We start from the raw sequence: 13,713 nt of genomic DNA on the forward strand, positions 1-13,713 counted from the left end.
ACTCCCCGGCCCCCCGCTGCCCTGGCCGCCGTGCTGGGCTCCCTCCAGCCTGGCCATGCGCACTCCCCTCCAGGCGGCCCTCAGCCCTGGCTCCTCAGTAGATTCGTGGGGAGCCCAGGTCTGCACACCAGGCCCAGGAGGTGAGACCCCCGGGGGTGGTATGGGGGTATCTGTGAGCCCCCCGATTCTACATGGGCAGACGGCTGCCCCCCCCCGTCCTTGCTCAGGTGCCCCCACAGGAACAGCCAAGGCCCCCACCTGGCCCTTCCACCCGCAGAAGACTTCCTGTGGCCACAGCATCCCGCCCCGACCATCGCCTGCCACCGGAGGGAGCCTCCCACCTGCCAGGTGCTGGGCCAAGGTGATCCGTGGGGTGAGGCAGACAGGCCCCCTAACCTGGTCCGCTGTGACTCGGTGGGGCCCTGGGAGGAAAAGGGCTCAGGTGCAGAGCCCCCGGGCTCCAGGGGACCACGGTCTCGCTCAGCCCCCACCTGGCCTCTGGGAAAGGAGGCACCTGGGCACCTGGAACCCCCTGCAGGAAACAGAGGAAGCAGGAGAGAAGGCCAGGGCCCGGGGAGCACGCCAAGAGTGCGGGGTCTCAGCCCAAGCCCCCGAGGCTCAGGGCTACGCAAGGACCCCTGGGACCTTCCAGGCTGGGCCTGTTCACCAGGGGGCATCTCCACGAGTCATGGGGAAGGGCCCGTCCCCTCACATGGGCTTCCTGGAGCCCCAATGCCCCTGAGCCCGGGGAGCCGGGGGAAGGTGACGTCACAGAGCAGCAGCCACACCTGAGCCTCCCGGGGCCTCCCGAGAACAGGGGGCGCAGCGTCCAGAGAGGTGGGGTGACGGTGCGACAACACTTAAAACAAAGGGCAAAGGCCATCCAATGACTGAGCAGATCATTCAATGACACGAAGAGGCAAGATGCTGTCGTCCAAGAAGAGCGTGTCAACACCCCACAGTCACTGGGCAGACGGGGAAGGCACAGAAACATGGAGCCCGCAGGTGAGGGCACGCGACCGGGTCAAGGCTGCCCCCCCTCCGTTCCCTCCCACTTTAGGGCCACGCACCCCAGCCCTCCCCCCCAGGCCACGTCCTCGGACAGACAGCCAGCAGCACAGCAGCACAGTGATCGCCGTGGAGAGAAATGAAGCAGGGGACGGAGCTCAGGAGTGCGCGGTGGGGGCAGGGGGCCGTGAGGCGAACAAGGAAGACCACAGAAGCATCTGGGCCAAGCCCCAAGGCGGTGGCTGAGGGATCTTGCCTGAACACCTGGACGTGCCTCGTTCCAGGTGGTGCAAACAGTACGTGCAAAGGGCCTGAGGTGGAGTTTGCCTGGAATGCCAGAGAAAAGGAGGCAGAAAGGGAGGGTCCTGGGAGCCCTGAGAGAGGTGGGAGCCAGGCTGTCCTTCCGGGCAGCAGATCCGGCCGCCGTGTTGGGCACAGATTGTAGGATGGCAGGAATGGGATGAGGGGGGAGTGGGCCAGTCAGGGATGGCCGCTTGCACCTCCCTAGGGGCAGCAGGGGCAAGCGGCTGACTCCAGATGCAGCTTGGAGGCTGTGTGGACAGGATTTGCTGATGAACCGGATGCTGGGGCCGGGGCCAGGAAGACACCGGAGCCTCGAATGACCAGAGCAGGATGGCCCGCCTTTAGCCAAGACGGGAAGATGGCAGGAGAGGCTCAGGCAGGCAGACATCAGTCGGAAAAGGATTAAACATGAAGTGTTTACTGCCCCGAGTGGGGTCAAGCGGGTGGCTGAAACGGAACCGGTGAATCTGGGGCTGCTCAGCGTGTGTGGACCCGGGACGGGGCGAGGAGGGGCCGGTGGAGACGCCGAGGGAGCCCGGAGCGCGGGGGCGAGGGCGGCGGCCTGCCCAGGGAGAGGCCACCACTGCCGGAGGCCAAGGGGCGCCCCAGTCCCCACGGAGCCTCCATCCCCGGGCCAGGCTGCCCGACACGCTGAGCAGAGACCCCCGGCCGCCTTGGCCCTCCTCGCGCAGGAGGCGGCAGGGACGTCCAGGAACCCGGTCCCCAGAGCTGGTTGGCCCCGCGGAGTCTTCCCCAAGTCTCTGTAAGCTCGCCCAGTGCGGCTCACCGGAAGCCACGTCTGGCGTCCTGCATGCTCGCCATCGCCAGAGGTGAAGGGACAGGCCGAGCGCGTGGGAGCCGCTGCCGAGGCGGGGCGGCCCGAGCTGCTGCTGAGATTCCCTGGGGGCTGGGCCGGGCTGTGGGAGGCACCGCCTGCTTCCTGGCGCCAGGACCCGCCACTCCGGGAGTCCCCCATCAGCCAGCCCCTTCCATTCCAGGGAGGCCCTCCCCGCGATGAGGTCCCGGGCGGAGTCAGAGGCAGGACAGGTGGGCAGCCCTGGACCCGCTGAACCGGAGCCACCCCACCTGTAAAATGAGGACGTCAAGCGAGGACAACTCTGCAACAGGACCATTAGGGAGCGCCGGCTATGCACCCGAGCTACTTCGGGGCCTTCACGGGAGCTCTCAAGTATTCCCAGCAGCCCTGGAGGCAGGGCCTAGGATGATCTGCGTCTTGTAGAGGAGACAGGCTCAGAGAGCTGAGGGAGCCCGAGGTCCCAACCACATTCTCTTGGCCAACAGGGGTGCAGCTAAACTGCGAATCCGGGACCATCTGCCCCCAAAGCCTGGGTCCCCTCCCTGACCAAAGAGCGCGTTTCTATATTCCAGGACGCCAGATGGAGTTAGCCGTTTGCCCACAGGACAGCCACCCGGGAGGCCAGGAGCTGGCTTTGTTTGAGCTGGAACCCTGGCAGCTCAGAGGAACCCTGGCAGTGCGACGGGGGCGGGCGGGGGGCGGGGGGGTCAAACTCCAGCACTCGCTGGAGTCACCTGGACAGGTGAGAACAATCCTGCAGCCCCGCCCCTCAGGCCTACAGATTGCAATTTAGCTGGCTGGCATCCCAGGCATTGAAAACTTTAAAAGTCACCTCTGAGGGGATCCCGGGGTGGCTCAGCGGTTTGGCGCCTGCCTTCGGCCCAGGGCGTGATCCTGGAGTCCCGGGATCGAGTCCCATGTCGGGCTCCCGGCATGGGACCTGCCTTCTGCCTGTCTCTGCCTCTCCCTCTCTCAGTGTCTTTCATGAACAAATGAATAAAATCTTTAAAACAATAAAAATAAATAAATAAAAGCCACCTCTGAGGGACGCCAGGGGGGCTTAGTGGTTGAGCATCTGCCTTTGGCCCAGGGCGTGACCCCAGGGTCCTGGGATCAAGTTCTGCATCAGGCTCCCCGCAAGGGAGCCTGCTTCTCCCTCTGCCTGGGTCTCTGCCTCTCTCTCAGTCTCTCATGAATAAATAAAATCTTAAAAAAAAAAAAGCCACCTCCGAGAGCCACTGGTCTAGATGTGTCTCCTCAAAGTGTGGTCTGCAGTCCCTGGGGCTTGGGAGCAATGCAGCTGCTCAGCCACCCCCACAACCTCCTGCAGTCCAGAACCTGCATTTTAACAAGCTCCCTGGGGCGTCCAGGCAATCAGTCCACTGAGGTCAGGGGTGAGGGGTTGGGGACACCCTGGGCAGGTGCCAGGTGCCAGGCTAAGGCCGTTCGTAGGAGAGGCCTGGCTCTGCAGCCGGGACGAGGACAACGCAAGAGGCTCTTGGGAGCAAAGGTCCGAAACCACTGGCCTGACAGTCGTTGCACTTGGTTCAAATGGAGACGCTGGGGGCTGGGGGCGGGGGGACTCGCAGCTAACAGGTAGTATTTTCACTTGCTCTTCCCTCTGACCACGTGACAGGGTTCCTGTGCCCTCTCTCTGGCTGGGGGGACAGCAGCACAGGCAGGTTAGGTAACTTGGGTCACACAGAGGCGTGACGGGGGGGACCGGACTCACAGGGACCTGCTCAGACCTGAAGGCCGCCTCCCAGCACACGGGTCGCCCTTCCCTCTCCACGCCACGCGCCCCCGCGGGCTCGGGACCCGGCTGCCGTGCCTCCCAAAGACGGATGGCCGCTCTGCCTCGCGGGGCTTTCATGCCAGGATCTGAGGTCTTCAGAGGCCATTAGTTCCCCAAACCTGTTTGGCTTGAACTGCAAACACCAGCATGTGACAGCTCAGAACACAACCCAGGCACCAGGAAGGCTGGCCCGGCCCACGGCGACCCGAGCCAAGGCAGCTGCCGGCGGGGAGATCCTGCCGGGCGCCGTCCGTCTGTCCGTCTGTCCCTCCGTCCGTCCCCGCCAGGCTGGGAGGGGGCCGGGGCCCTTCACGCTCAGCGCCGCCGCCACTCGCTCAGGTCACGCGGCAGGTGTCCTGCGGGAGCAGTGAGGGGACACAGTGGCCTCACTGCTCATTTGGGGGACGCTAAAATGGGAGGGGGCGCAGGGCAAAGGGAAGCCCCACAGACCTGGGACGAGGAGCTGTGTGAGGCGGGCGCCCCTGGGGGAGATGGGACTCAGGCCCCAGGGGCCCGATCCGCGTCCACTCCTCACCCGCCCACTGCTCTGCCACCAAGCCCGGCTCAGGAGGTGCTTGGAGAATGTTCCTGAACAAGTACAGGGCAAACCTGGAGCCCAGACCCCCAAACACGCCCAACGACACTGCCCGAAGACCAAATCATCCCAGTAAGGAACTTCCTGGAAGGGTTCTCTCGCTGCCAGGCCCCCCCAAACCGTGGGGCCAGCGCCCACTTTGACAATGCTGTGACACGATGCCACAGGCCTTGGGCCTCCCCGACAGACCCTCTCCTGCTCCCCACGGCCCTGGGGGCGACGCTCCGGTGCGGAGGCTTCAGGCCAGCAGGGAACAGCCGCTGCCCCAGACGAGCCCCGCTCAGGCCCAGGCAGCCCCAGTGGGACCCAGCGGGGCCCAGCAGCCCCAGCAGGTCCCGCAGAGGAACCGTCCCCCTAGGCGGGCACCTCTCCGGGCCCTCTGCTCCGGCCACCACCCAGCTCCAGCACACCCCAAGCGCCGGCCCCTCTCCCCCTCACTGAGCACAAACAGGCGGCTTTCTAACACCTAGGGAAACTCAGGAAACATCTAAGACCAGGACGGAGGCCAAAAGGAAACACGAGCAAACACGTGTGTCCAGACCAACACACACAAAGCAGATTCCCCGGAGGCCGGCACGGAGAGTTCCTTGAAATGGTGAAACTGCAACGATGCTAAGTCTTAATTATGGGGACCGTCCCGTCTTCCGAGGCTGACACGCACCAAAAAAAAGAGCAAGTCACTTCCCGGGGCAAAGCCTGGCAGGGTGTGAAGGCGGGCACCGGGGCTCTCTCTGGCGTGCTAATGGGCGTCCTGGGTCCCGACGTCTGCTGCCCGTCCCACGACACCAAGAACAGGCGCTGCCTCCGGGAGGAGCCCGCGGGGGTCGGGGCGCCTCTGCCACTGCGCATCTCGAGGGGCTCGTCTCCGGAGGCCCCTGCATGAACGGGGCGTCGTCAGCAACCGTGACGCTGCCCCGAGGGCAGGGGTGCCGGGACTGCGGGCCGGAGACCTCCCGTGCAGAGGGCGCAGGGGCCTGGGCGGCCGAGTCCGCTGGGGCACCGCCCGCCCCCGCCCCCGCCTCCCCCCAGCCCCCGCCCTGTTTCCGGCTGACTCAGCCGGGTGTAGCCTGGAGGGCGGGACAGTTCATTCACCCTGTTTCACAGACAGGTCGCCCAGGTCTGGAGGTGCCCTGGGCCGTGGACCCGGGCCGCCCGGCACCCCCTGCGCTGCCTGGTGAACCGCTCACGCCCCATGGGGAGGCTACCCCCGGGGGTCAGACCCCGGCCCAGCCTCATCACTGGGGACCCGCAGCTGGCCAGTGGCACACGCGGAGCGCAAACCTTCCTAACGGGTCTCCCCAACCAAGGCTGGTGTCGGCATAACCCCCGCGTCGCGGCAGCCACCGGGCCCGTCCCTCCTGCGTGCCTGACTTGGAACCACAAACTCAGTCTTGACGAGGCCTCTGTGAGACGGGCACCACGACGCCTTATGCACGAGGAGCCAAGTGACGCTGCAAGAGGCAGAGCTGGGGTCAAAGGGGAGCCACTCCCCGCCAGAGCTCGTCGTGCGGCCGTGTCCCTGCAGAACCCCGAGCTTTAACGTGCTGACGGGCGGGCGGCACAGGCTCCCAAGAGGACGACGCGAGCAGTCACCTCCCCCAGCCTACTGCCCCGTTGATCGTTGATCTGATGGGTAACTATTGATTGACTGGCTGTCCGTGCCCGGCACCGTGGGGCAGTGGGGGGCGGGCAGACGTGCTCTCTGAAGGCACAAGACTGCAAGGGGACGGCCTTGATCCACGCTAAGCTTCCGCGACGGCCCTTCAAAGCACCACAAAGGAAAAAAAAAATGTTACTTTAGCCTTTCCGAACAAAAGCGTTCTAAAATCAGCCATATGCAGGCGCCTGGGTGGTTCAGTCGGTTAAGTGACCGCCTTGGGCTCAGGCCGTGACCTCGGGGTCCTGGGATCGAGCCCCGCGTTGGGCTCCCCCGCTTGGCCGAGAGTCTGCTTCTCCTTCCTCTCTTGCACGTGAGCGTGCACACTCCCTCTGTCAAATAAATACAACCTTTAAAAAAAACCTTTTTTGATTTTTAAAAAATCAGCCCTATGAATCAACATGTCCTGAATTTGATTTAGTATAATCTTTGGGAGTCGGGGTCCCCACTCTGCACGTGTACATGTGCTGCCGTGCGCCCTCGTGGGGAGATGTCCTCGAGACTTACGGAGGCGTGCCAGTGCCAGCCTCCCCGTCTGCACACCAAACAAAACCAGACGCTCCGCTGATTATCAGTATTCATCAGTCAAGCACCTGGCACATACCTGGCCCGGCGCTAGGCCCTGGGGACACAGCAGTCAACCAGACAGACCTGGTCTCTGCCCCCACGGGGCACGTGTTCCAGAAGGGGAAGGTCATTATCTGTATAATGTAGAAGTAAATACGCAATTGCAAAGTGTGAAAAACAGACAATACCAGAGCTCAGAACGAGGGCACGGACCCCAGCAAGCACTGCAAGCACACCCGGAGACTCGGGCTCTGGGGCACATACGAAACACAGTTCAGGACTCGCTTCTCTTCACCACGCTGCCTTTTGCTTTATTTTACGGGGTAGGGAAGGACGAGAAAGCGTAGAAGGCATAACCTACTTTATAACCCCCGGACGAAAGAGACAGGACTGCCCCGCAGCAGAGGTCTGAAAGTCTGGCCCCGAAGGCCACTCCTCCGGGAGCGGGGCAGGGGCCAGGGCTGTTACTACCGGTTCTCACCCCCAAGCCTCTCCTGTCCTCCTGGTGCACCTGAGCCTCAAGACGGGCGCTGCACCCGGGGATGTGGGCACTTGGCAAGCAGAACAAGACTGGGGTAGGAAGTCCTCCGGTCTGTGCCCTGGGCCTTCTCTGAACTGCGAACAACACACCTGGTTACGCGGGGCTCTTCGGCTCCTTGGAAGCAGCAGCTCTGCGGGTCTGTGAGCGGCCGAGGTCGTTTCCACGGGGTCACCCTTGGCTTGCTGGATTCTGACAGAGACAGCCCTGGAGGAGCAGCAGGCGAGCTGGGGATGGGTGTGGTGAGAAGTCAGGGGGAGGAGTCAGGGGGCACTGCCTGGCCCCTGCTCAGTAGGCGCAGAGGCAGAGGGGAGCTGGGGCCCAGAGGACAGCCTGAGAGCTGCGGGGCGGGGAGCGGGGAGCGGGGAGCGGGGAGGGCCTCCCCAGGTGCAGGGCCGGGCCTGCAGCACACCAAGCCGGGTCTGAACCCACCACCACCACCACCGTCAGACGCCACGTCGGCTCCTGCACATCCTCACTCAGCCCTCAACACCTCCAGGCTCCCCTCCCCACGCCCTCAACACCGGAGCACCCCCAGCATCGATTCCCGGCGTCTCCTCTTCATCTAGGCTCGCTCTCTGGGGCCTCCAATCTCGAGGTCTTCAACACTGTGCGTAGCGGGGACGCCCCAACTGACGCTTCCAGCTGGGTCCTGCCGTCTGAACTTCACACTGTCTATCCCACGTCTCCCCTTCAGGGCCTCACAGCCTCTCCAAGGTCCTAGGTTCAAACCTGAATTCCCGGCACACGCGAGCCACACAATCCGCCTCTGATTAGGTAAGTCTTCCCCTCATCCCTTAATGGCAAAACAAAAGGCACCCGGATGCCGGAAGCATAGGTAAGAAAACCCCCAACCCCGTGGTCCTCCTTAACTGTCTGCTCCAGTCCCCACCCAATCCTCAGCAAACCTTGCGGCTCTGCTTTCAACACAGGCCCAGGATTCCGCTGCTGCGCGTCCCCCGCTGCCACACTCCCGTCCAGCCTCCAGCCTCCATCGCTCCCCCGGTCACTGCGTTCCCTTCCTAGTATTTCTACTCGTGGCTCCTTCCAGCTGATCGTGAACAGATGAACAAGAGTCAGTCTCTCAGAAGGCCGGTCCCCCCACGCTACTCCTCCCCTCGCGGCCCTCGGGCTTCCATGCGCTCGGAGTACAAGGGGAGTCCTTACGATGGCGGTAGCCGCCCCTGGTCCCCTCCCTGACCTCACCCCCCACGTCCCCCTCCAGCCAAGCCGGCTTCCCCAGGGTTCCCTGGGCGAGCCGGGGATACTTCTGCCTCAGGACCTTTGCACTTGTTATTCCTTCTGCCAAGCGCTTTCCACCCTGGGTCCCCAGGGCTTGCTTCCTTCCCCACTTCCAAGTCTTTGTTTACATGTTCCCCTTTTCGGCCAGGCTTTCTCGGGCTCCCTCGTTTTAAATAGCAGCGCCCCATGGACTTCAGATCTCTTTCCCCCCTTCCCTGTTTCACGCGTCTCCACAGCACTCAGCAGCTGACACTCGGTGTAGCCCCTGCTTGTTCACGGTCTGTCCCCCCGCCCTCCCCGCCCCAGAACGTGAGTGTGGGGCGCTGCTACACCCTCAGCAGTGCCCGCCCCCCGCGCCCTACGTCCGCCCGACCGGACAGGTAAGGGCAGGACGGGACGAAGCCCCGAGGCCGCAGCGACGGCCCCGGCTGGCGCACGCCCCTCACGCACCGGCTGCGGCTTCCGGGAGCCCACGTGCCTCATAAAGCAACCTGAGCACAAAGCCTTCCGGGCGGCACGTGCCCCTTAACCGGATCCGAGGGGGTTTAGGCAAACGGCCAGGAGCCTTTCTCACCCGACCGGGTCCGCACCAGCAGCTCCAGCTCGGGGGGCGGCCTGGATACGACGGAGGCACGGGCGTCAGTAACAGGTCCAAGCGCCGTCAACAGGCCCAGGGACCAGTACGGCCGCCACGGGGTGGCCGCGGGCTGTCCCCGCAGGTGTCGGGCTGGGTCGGAGGGCCGGCGGCGCGGCCACACGTGGGCACCGGGACACTGGACAGCGGGCCACCCGCCGATCTCACTCGCTGCCGGCGGTACGGCGCCGGTTCCGGGCCCGCTGGCAGCGCGGCAGGTGCGCCCCCCACGCGGCCCGGGCCTCCTCCCACTGCTGCCATCAGCGTGGCACTGTCACCGGGGGCGGCCTGGGCTGGCACAGCCCCGATCAGCGTGGGCTCTAGGGCCAGGCGAGTCGCGGCTTCTGAACAAAGGTAATAAGCTGCAAGGACGTCTTCCGCTGCCGGGTGGTTTGGAGGTTCCACGGGGGAGGGCCCTCGGGGCGACGTCAGGAGGCGGAATCACAGGGTGACAGGGAGGGCGACCCTCCTTTCAGAGCCAAAAACTGAGCAAAGTGTTTAAAGACGTCAAGGAAGGCCCGGCGAGCTGCATGCGCCGCCCGCCCGAGGTTCCGGACGCTGCACCCGTCTCCGGCAGCCTCGTGGACGGGGCGCAGGACGTGACCCGTGTCGCTGAGCCAACGAGCCGGCGGGGAGCGCACCCCGTGCATCTCTAACCTGGAGCTGCGCCCGCGGGCCCAGCCTTTGCTGCCGCCCGGAGGGAAGGGTCACCCGGTGGCCCGTCCTCTCCTCTCAACCTGACCTCCGCTGATCGCGCACTTACCCGAGACTCCGCAGTTCCTGACAATTCACTGCCCCCAAATTCACGCTTGAAGCCGGGAGGTCCCAAGTCGGGCGCAGCTCGGGGAGCGGCTGCCTCTCACCCCCGGAGACTTCGTTTTGCCCCCCCCCCCCCCGCTTACTCCACACGCGGCGAGGCCATGCCCGCGGGGGACCACCGCCACCGCCACCGCCACCGCCACCACCCGCCGCGCACCCTAAGCCGACGCCAGCGAGAGGCCGAGATCGCGGAGGCCCCGAGGGCTACAGACAGCAACGGCGGCCACACGGCCAGTCCTCACCCCACCACAGCCCTGACGGCCCACGCTTGCGGGTCCGTGTCCTTATGCCTTGGTCACGCGGTGTCGCCAGGGCTGACGGGAACGTAGGTCAAGCGTTCTGAAAACTGAGCGATGCCACATTGGAGGTACGGCTAAGCAGTGACAGAAAACTTCAGGTAGAGACCGGAAGCAAATTAAATGATGAGCTGGGATGACGCCGCGTCACCCGTTCTCTTTTGGACCCAAAGGAGAACTCCTAACTCCGGCCGAGACTCATCCGAGCGGCTGATAAACCAAGGATTTCCAAGCCCCGCCCCGGAGCTGATGGTTTAGTCGGTCGGGAACGTTAAGGACGCGGCCCAGGTGGGTAGTGACGCAGGTGGCCCACGAAGGGGACGGGCCGGGGAGGGAGATCCTAACTCGGGCCCCTTCATGCACCTGGGAACACCTGAGCAACAGGGCTCCTCAGCCGGGAGGTAGCAGGGCCATACACGCGGGGCCAAGGCCCCCGGCCCCGCTGCACCGCACCCCACACACCTCGGGACATCGCCTCCGTAAAACACCTGCTGTCAGCTGGCACTAGCGGGCTGCAGGGTAACCGTCCCAGTCCCAGAGGACACGCGTGCCGGTGACGGGACGGAGTCACACAGCCAACGGCACCAACTCCAAGCACAACGTCTGGCAGCGGTTGACGGAGATGCGCCAACGGCCGGTCCCAGGGCGTCCAGCTCTGGGTTTTGGCTCAGGTCAGGATCTCTGCTTGGCCGGGCGGGGGCTGTGGCTTCTCCCTCTCCCTCCTGCCCCCCTGCTCCTGCTCACGTGCGTGCTTTGTCTCAAATAAAATCTAACAACAATAACAAAAAAGGAGCATAAAACACCTACAGACCGTGCACTGATTAGAGCGGTTCTGAGAAGCTTCTGGAGCTAGACCCGGAAACGGGAAAGCCGCTGCGCAGGTTCCACCGGCCGCACCCAGTGGGGAGAGGTGAGCCGGGAGGGGAGCCATGCAGACACAGGGCAGGCTTCGGGCGGAGAGGACAGACGTCCTGCCGCAGACGCAGACGGGCGCCGGCCAGGGCCACCGCAGGTCCCCGGCCGCACCCTCCTCCCATGAGTCCGTCCCGACGCCCTCGGGCTTCAGGAGCTGGAGGAGACCGGCGCTCCCTCTGCCTGTGGCGCCTAATGCTCTCCGATCGTCAGGCCGGCCGTCCAGCCCCATCCAGGCCCGTCCAGGCCCGTCCAGCCCCGCCCAGGCCCGTCCAGGCCCTTCCAGCCCCGTCCAGGCCCTTCCAGCACCGTCCAGGCCCATCCAGGCCCTTCCAGCCCTGTTCAGCCCCGTCCACCCCCGTCCACCCCCGTCCAGGCCCTTCCAGCCCCGTCCAGCCCCGTCCAGGCCCGTCCAGGCCCTTCCAGGCCCGTCCAGCCCTGTCCACCCCATCCAGGCCCTTCCAGGCCCTTCCAGGCCCTTCCAGCCCCGTCCAGGCCCGTCCAGCCCCGTCCAGGCCCTTCCAGCCCCGTCCAGGCCCTTCCAGCCCCGTTCAGCCCCGTCCAGCCCCGTTCAGCCCCGTCCAGCCCCGTGCAGGCCCGTCCAGCCCATCCAGGCCCTTCCAGCCCCGTCCAGCCCCATCCAGGCCCGTCCAGCCCCATCCAGGCCCTTCCAGCCCCGTCCAGGCCCTTCCAGCCCTGTTCAGCCCCGTCCACCCCCGTCCAGGCCCATCCAGGCCCTTCCAGCCCCGTCCAGGCCCTTCCAGCCCTGTTCAGCCCCGTCCACCCCCGTCCAGGCCCATTCAGGCCCTTCCAGACCCGTGCAGGCCCGTCCAGCCCCGTCCAGGCCCGTCCACCCCATCCAGGCCCTTCCAGCCCCGTCCAGCCCCGTCCAGGCCCGTCCAGGCCCGTCCAGCCCCGTCCAGGCCCGTCCAGCCCCGTCCAGGCCCTTCCAGCCCCGTCCAGGCCCTTCCAGCCCTGTTCAGCCCCGTCCACCCCCATCCAGGCCCATCCAGCCCCGTGCAGGCCCGTCCAGCCTCGTCCAGACCCGTCCACCCCATCCAGGCCCTTCCAGCCCCGTCCAGCCCCGTCCAGGCCCGTCCACCCCCGTCCAGGCCCGACCAGCCCCGTCCAGGCCCGTCTAGCCCCGTCTAGCCCGTCCAGGCCCGTCCAGCCCCGTCCAGCCCCATCCAGCCCCGTCCCTTGGCAGCGCCGAGCTAAGGGCCAGGGCCTGTGTGAGCGGGCCAGCAACTCGGGCCAGAACCCCCAGGCTGCGCACGAGCGGCTCCGCCGCCAGGGGAGCGCCCGGGCCGGGTCAGGCCTGCACCCCTTCGTCCGCACGGCAGGCCTGCAGGTGACGAACAGAAGCACATCGGGGGCGCGGGGAGTGCAGGACAGACGGGACCAGATGGGACGCGATGGCGGGGACCCCGCCCGCCTGAAGACCTCTGAAGGCAGCGCTTCCACCGCGGAGCAGGGGCTGAAGGGAAGGGGAGGTGGTGTCCCCACGAGTTTCTCAGAGCAGCTGTCCGGCCAGCCCCAGCACCGCCATCCCCTCCTGCCTCGGAGGCAGACCCCGGGCCCTCAGCAGCCCCCCACAGCACGGCCCCCGGAACACATGGGAACCCACTGCCCACGGAGGCCCGGGAGGATCCCCGCGCAAAGGGAGAGCAGGTCTGACCGAGCAGGGACCTGCTGCCCCTCCCGACAAAGCTGCGCGGACGGACGGGGCGCCAGCGCAGGGCTGACACCAGGCCGACACAAGCCGCAGGCCTGTCCCCAAGGACACCTGAGACGCAGCAGACCTGGGCCCCCCACGGGTGTTGGCCCCCCCCAGCCTCACGGGCGCGTCTGCTGCACACGCGCAGCCGGAGGAAGTCCGGTCCCCTCCCTTCTTCAATGTCGCGCCACTGGAGGCTGAAGGGGCAGGGCCTTGGCTCCCAGGCCTGCAGGAAGGAGGAGGAGGGACCCTGATGGGGACGGGGCCGCACGCTGTGACCTGGGGCAAAGCGCTCCATCCTGGGCCTCGCTAGGGCCCTAGGTCTCCACGATTTTATGGAGCTAATGAAGGTTGTCTTCTGAACCCGGCCTTTAAAAAGGTCTTGTCTTTTTTTTTTTTAAAGATTTTTATGTATTCGTGAGACACAGAGAGAGAGAGGCAGGAACACAGGCAGAGGGAGAAGCAGGCTCCACGCAGGGAGCCTGACACAGGACTCGATCCCGGGACCCTGGGGTCACGCCCTGGGCTGAAGGCAGACGCTAAACCGCTGAGCCACCCAGGGATCCCTAAAAATGTCCGTTTTGGGTTTGAAATTCAAAACCAAGAACACCGTGTGGTGATAAAATCATAAGCAGCTCTTTCCTCTGATTTGGAAAACGGCTGACCTGCTCTATATAAGCTCCTGGTCGTTTCTGCCGCGTGCCAGTGCCTGACCTGGAAAGGGAGCCGCTCCGGCCGGGCCCAGACTCTGCCAAGGTCCCTGGGGTCGGAGGCAGGACCAGCAGCTCCTCACCACCTCCGAGCAGAGGCAGG

At 65.4% G+C, this 13,713-nt stretch overlaps 1 protein-coding gene across 13 annotated transcripts in view; it reads right to left on the bottom strand.

The window, feature by feature from the left end:
* PRDM2 (PR/SET domain 2) overlaps positions 1-13,713 on the bottom strand; it is a 120,637-nt gene that overhangs the window by 7,254 nt on the left and 99,670 nt on the right. For 8 of the 13 annotated variants that reach the window (XM_049107100.1, XM_049107081.1, XM_035712911.2 and 5 more), the window contains 2 exons: positions 8,189-8,331; positions 7,373-7,487 (listed from right to left, as the gene is read on the bottom strand). The exons of 4 other annotated variants lie outside the window; for them this stretch is intronic. In XM_049107100.1, coding sequence (XP_048963057.1) covers positions 7,373-7,487; positions 8,189-8,331 — 258 coding nt within the window. Of the gene's footprint in view, positions 1-7,372; positions 7,508-8,188; positions 8,332-13,713 lie in introns of all 13 variants that reach the window. One more of the 13 variants, XR_007409260.1, reaches the window with a different exon arrangement.

This window comes from Canis lupus, chromosome 2 (genome assembly GCF_003254725.2).
Source record: "Canis lupus dingo isolate Sandy chromosome 2, ASM325472v2, whole genome shotgun sequence".
Taxonomy (NCBI): Eukaryota; Metazoa; Chordata; class Mammalia; order Carnivora; family Canidae; genus Canis; species Canis lupus.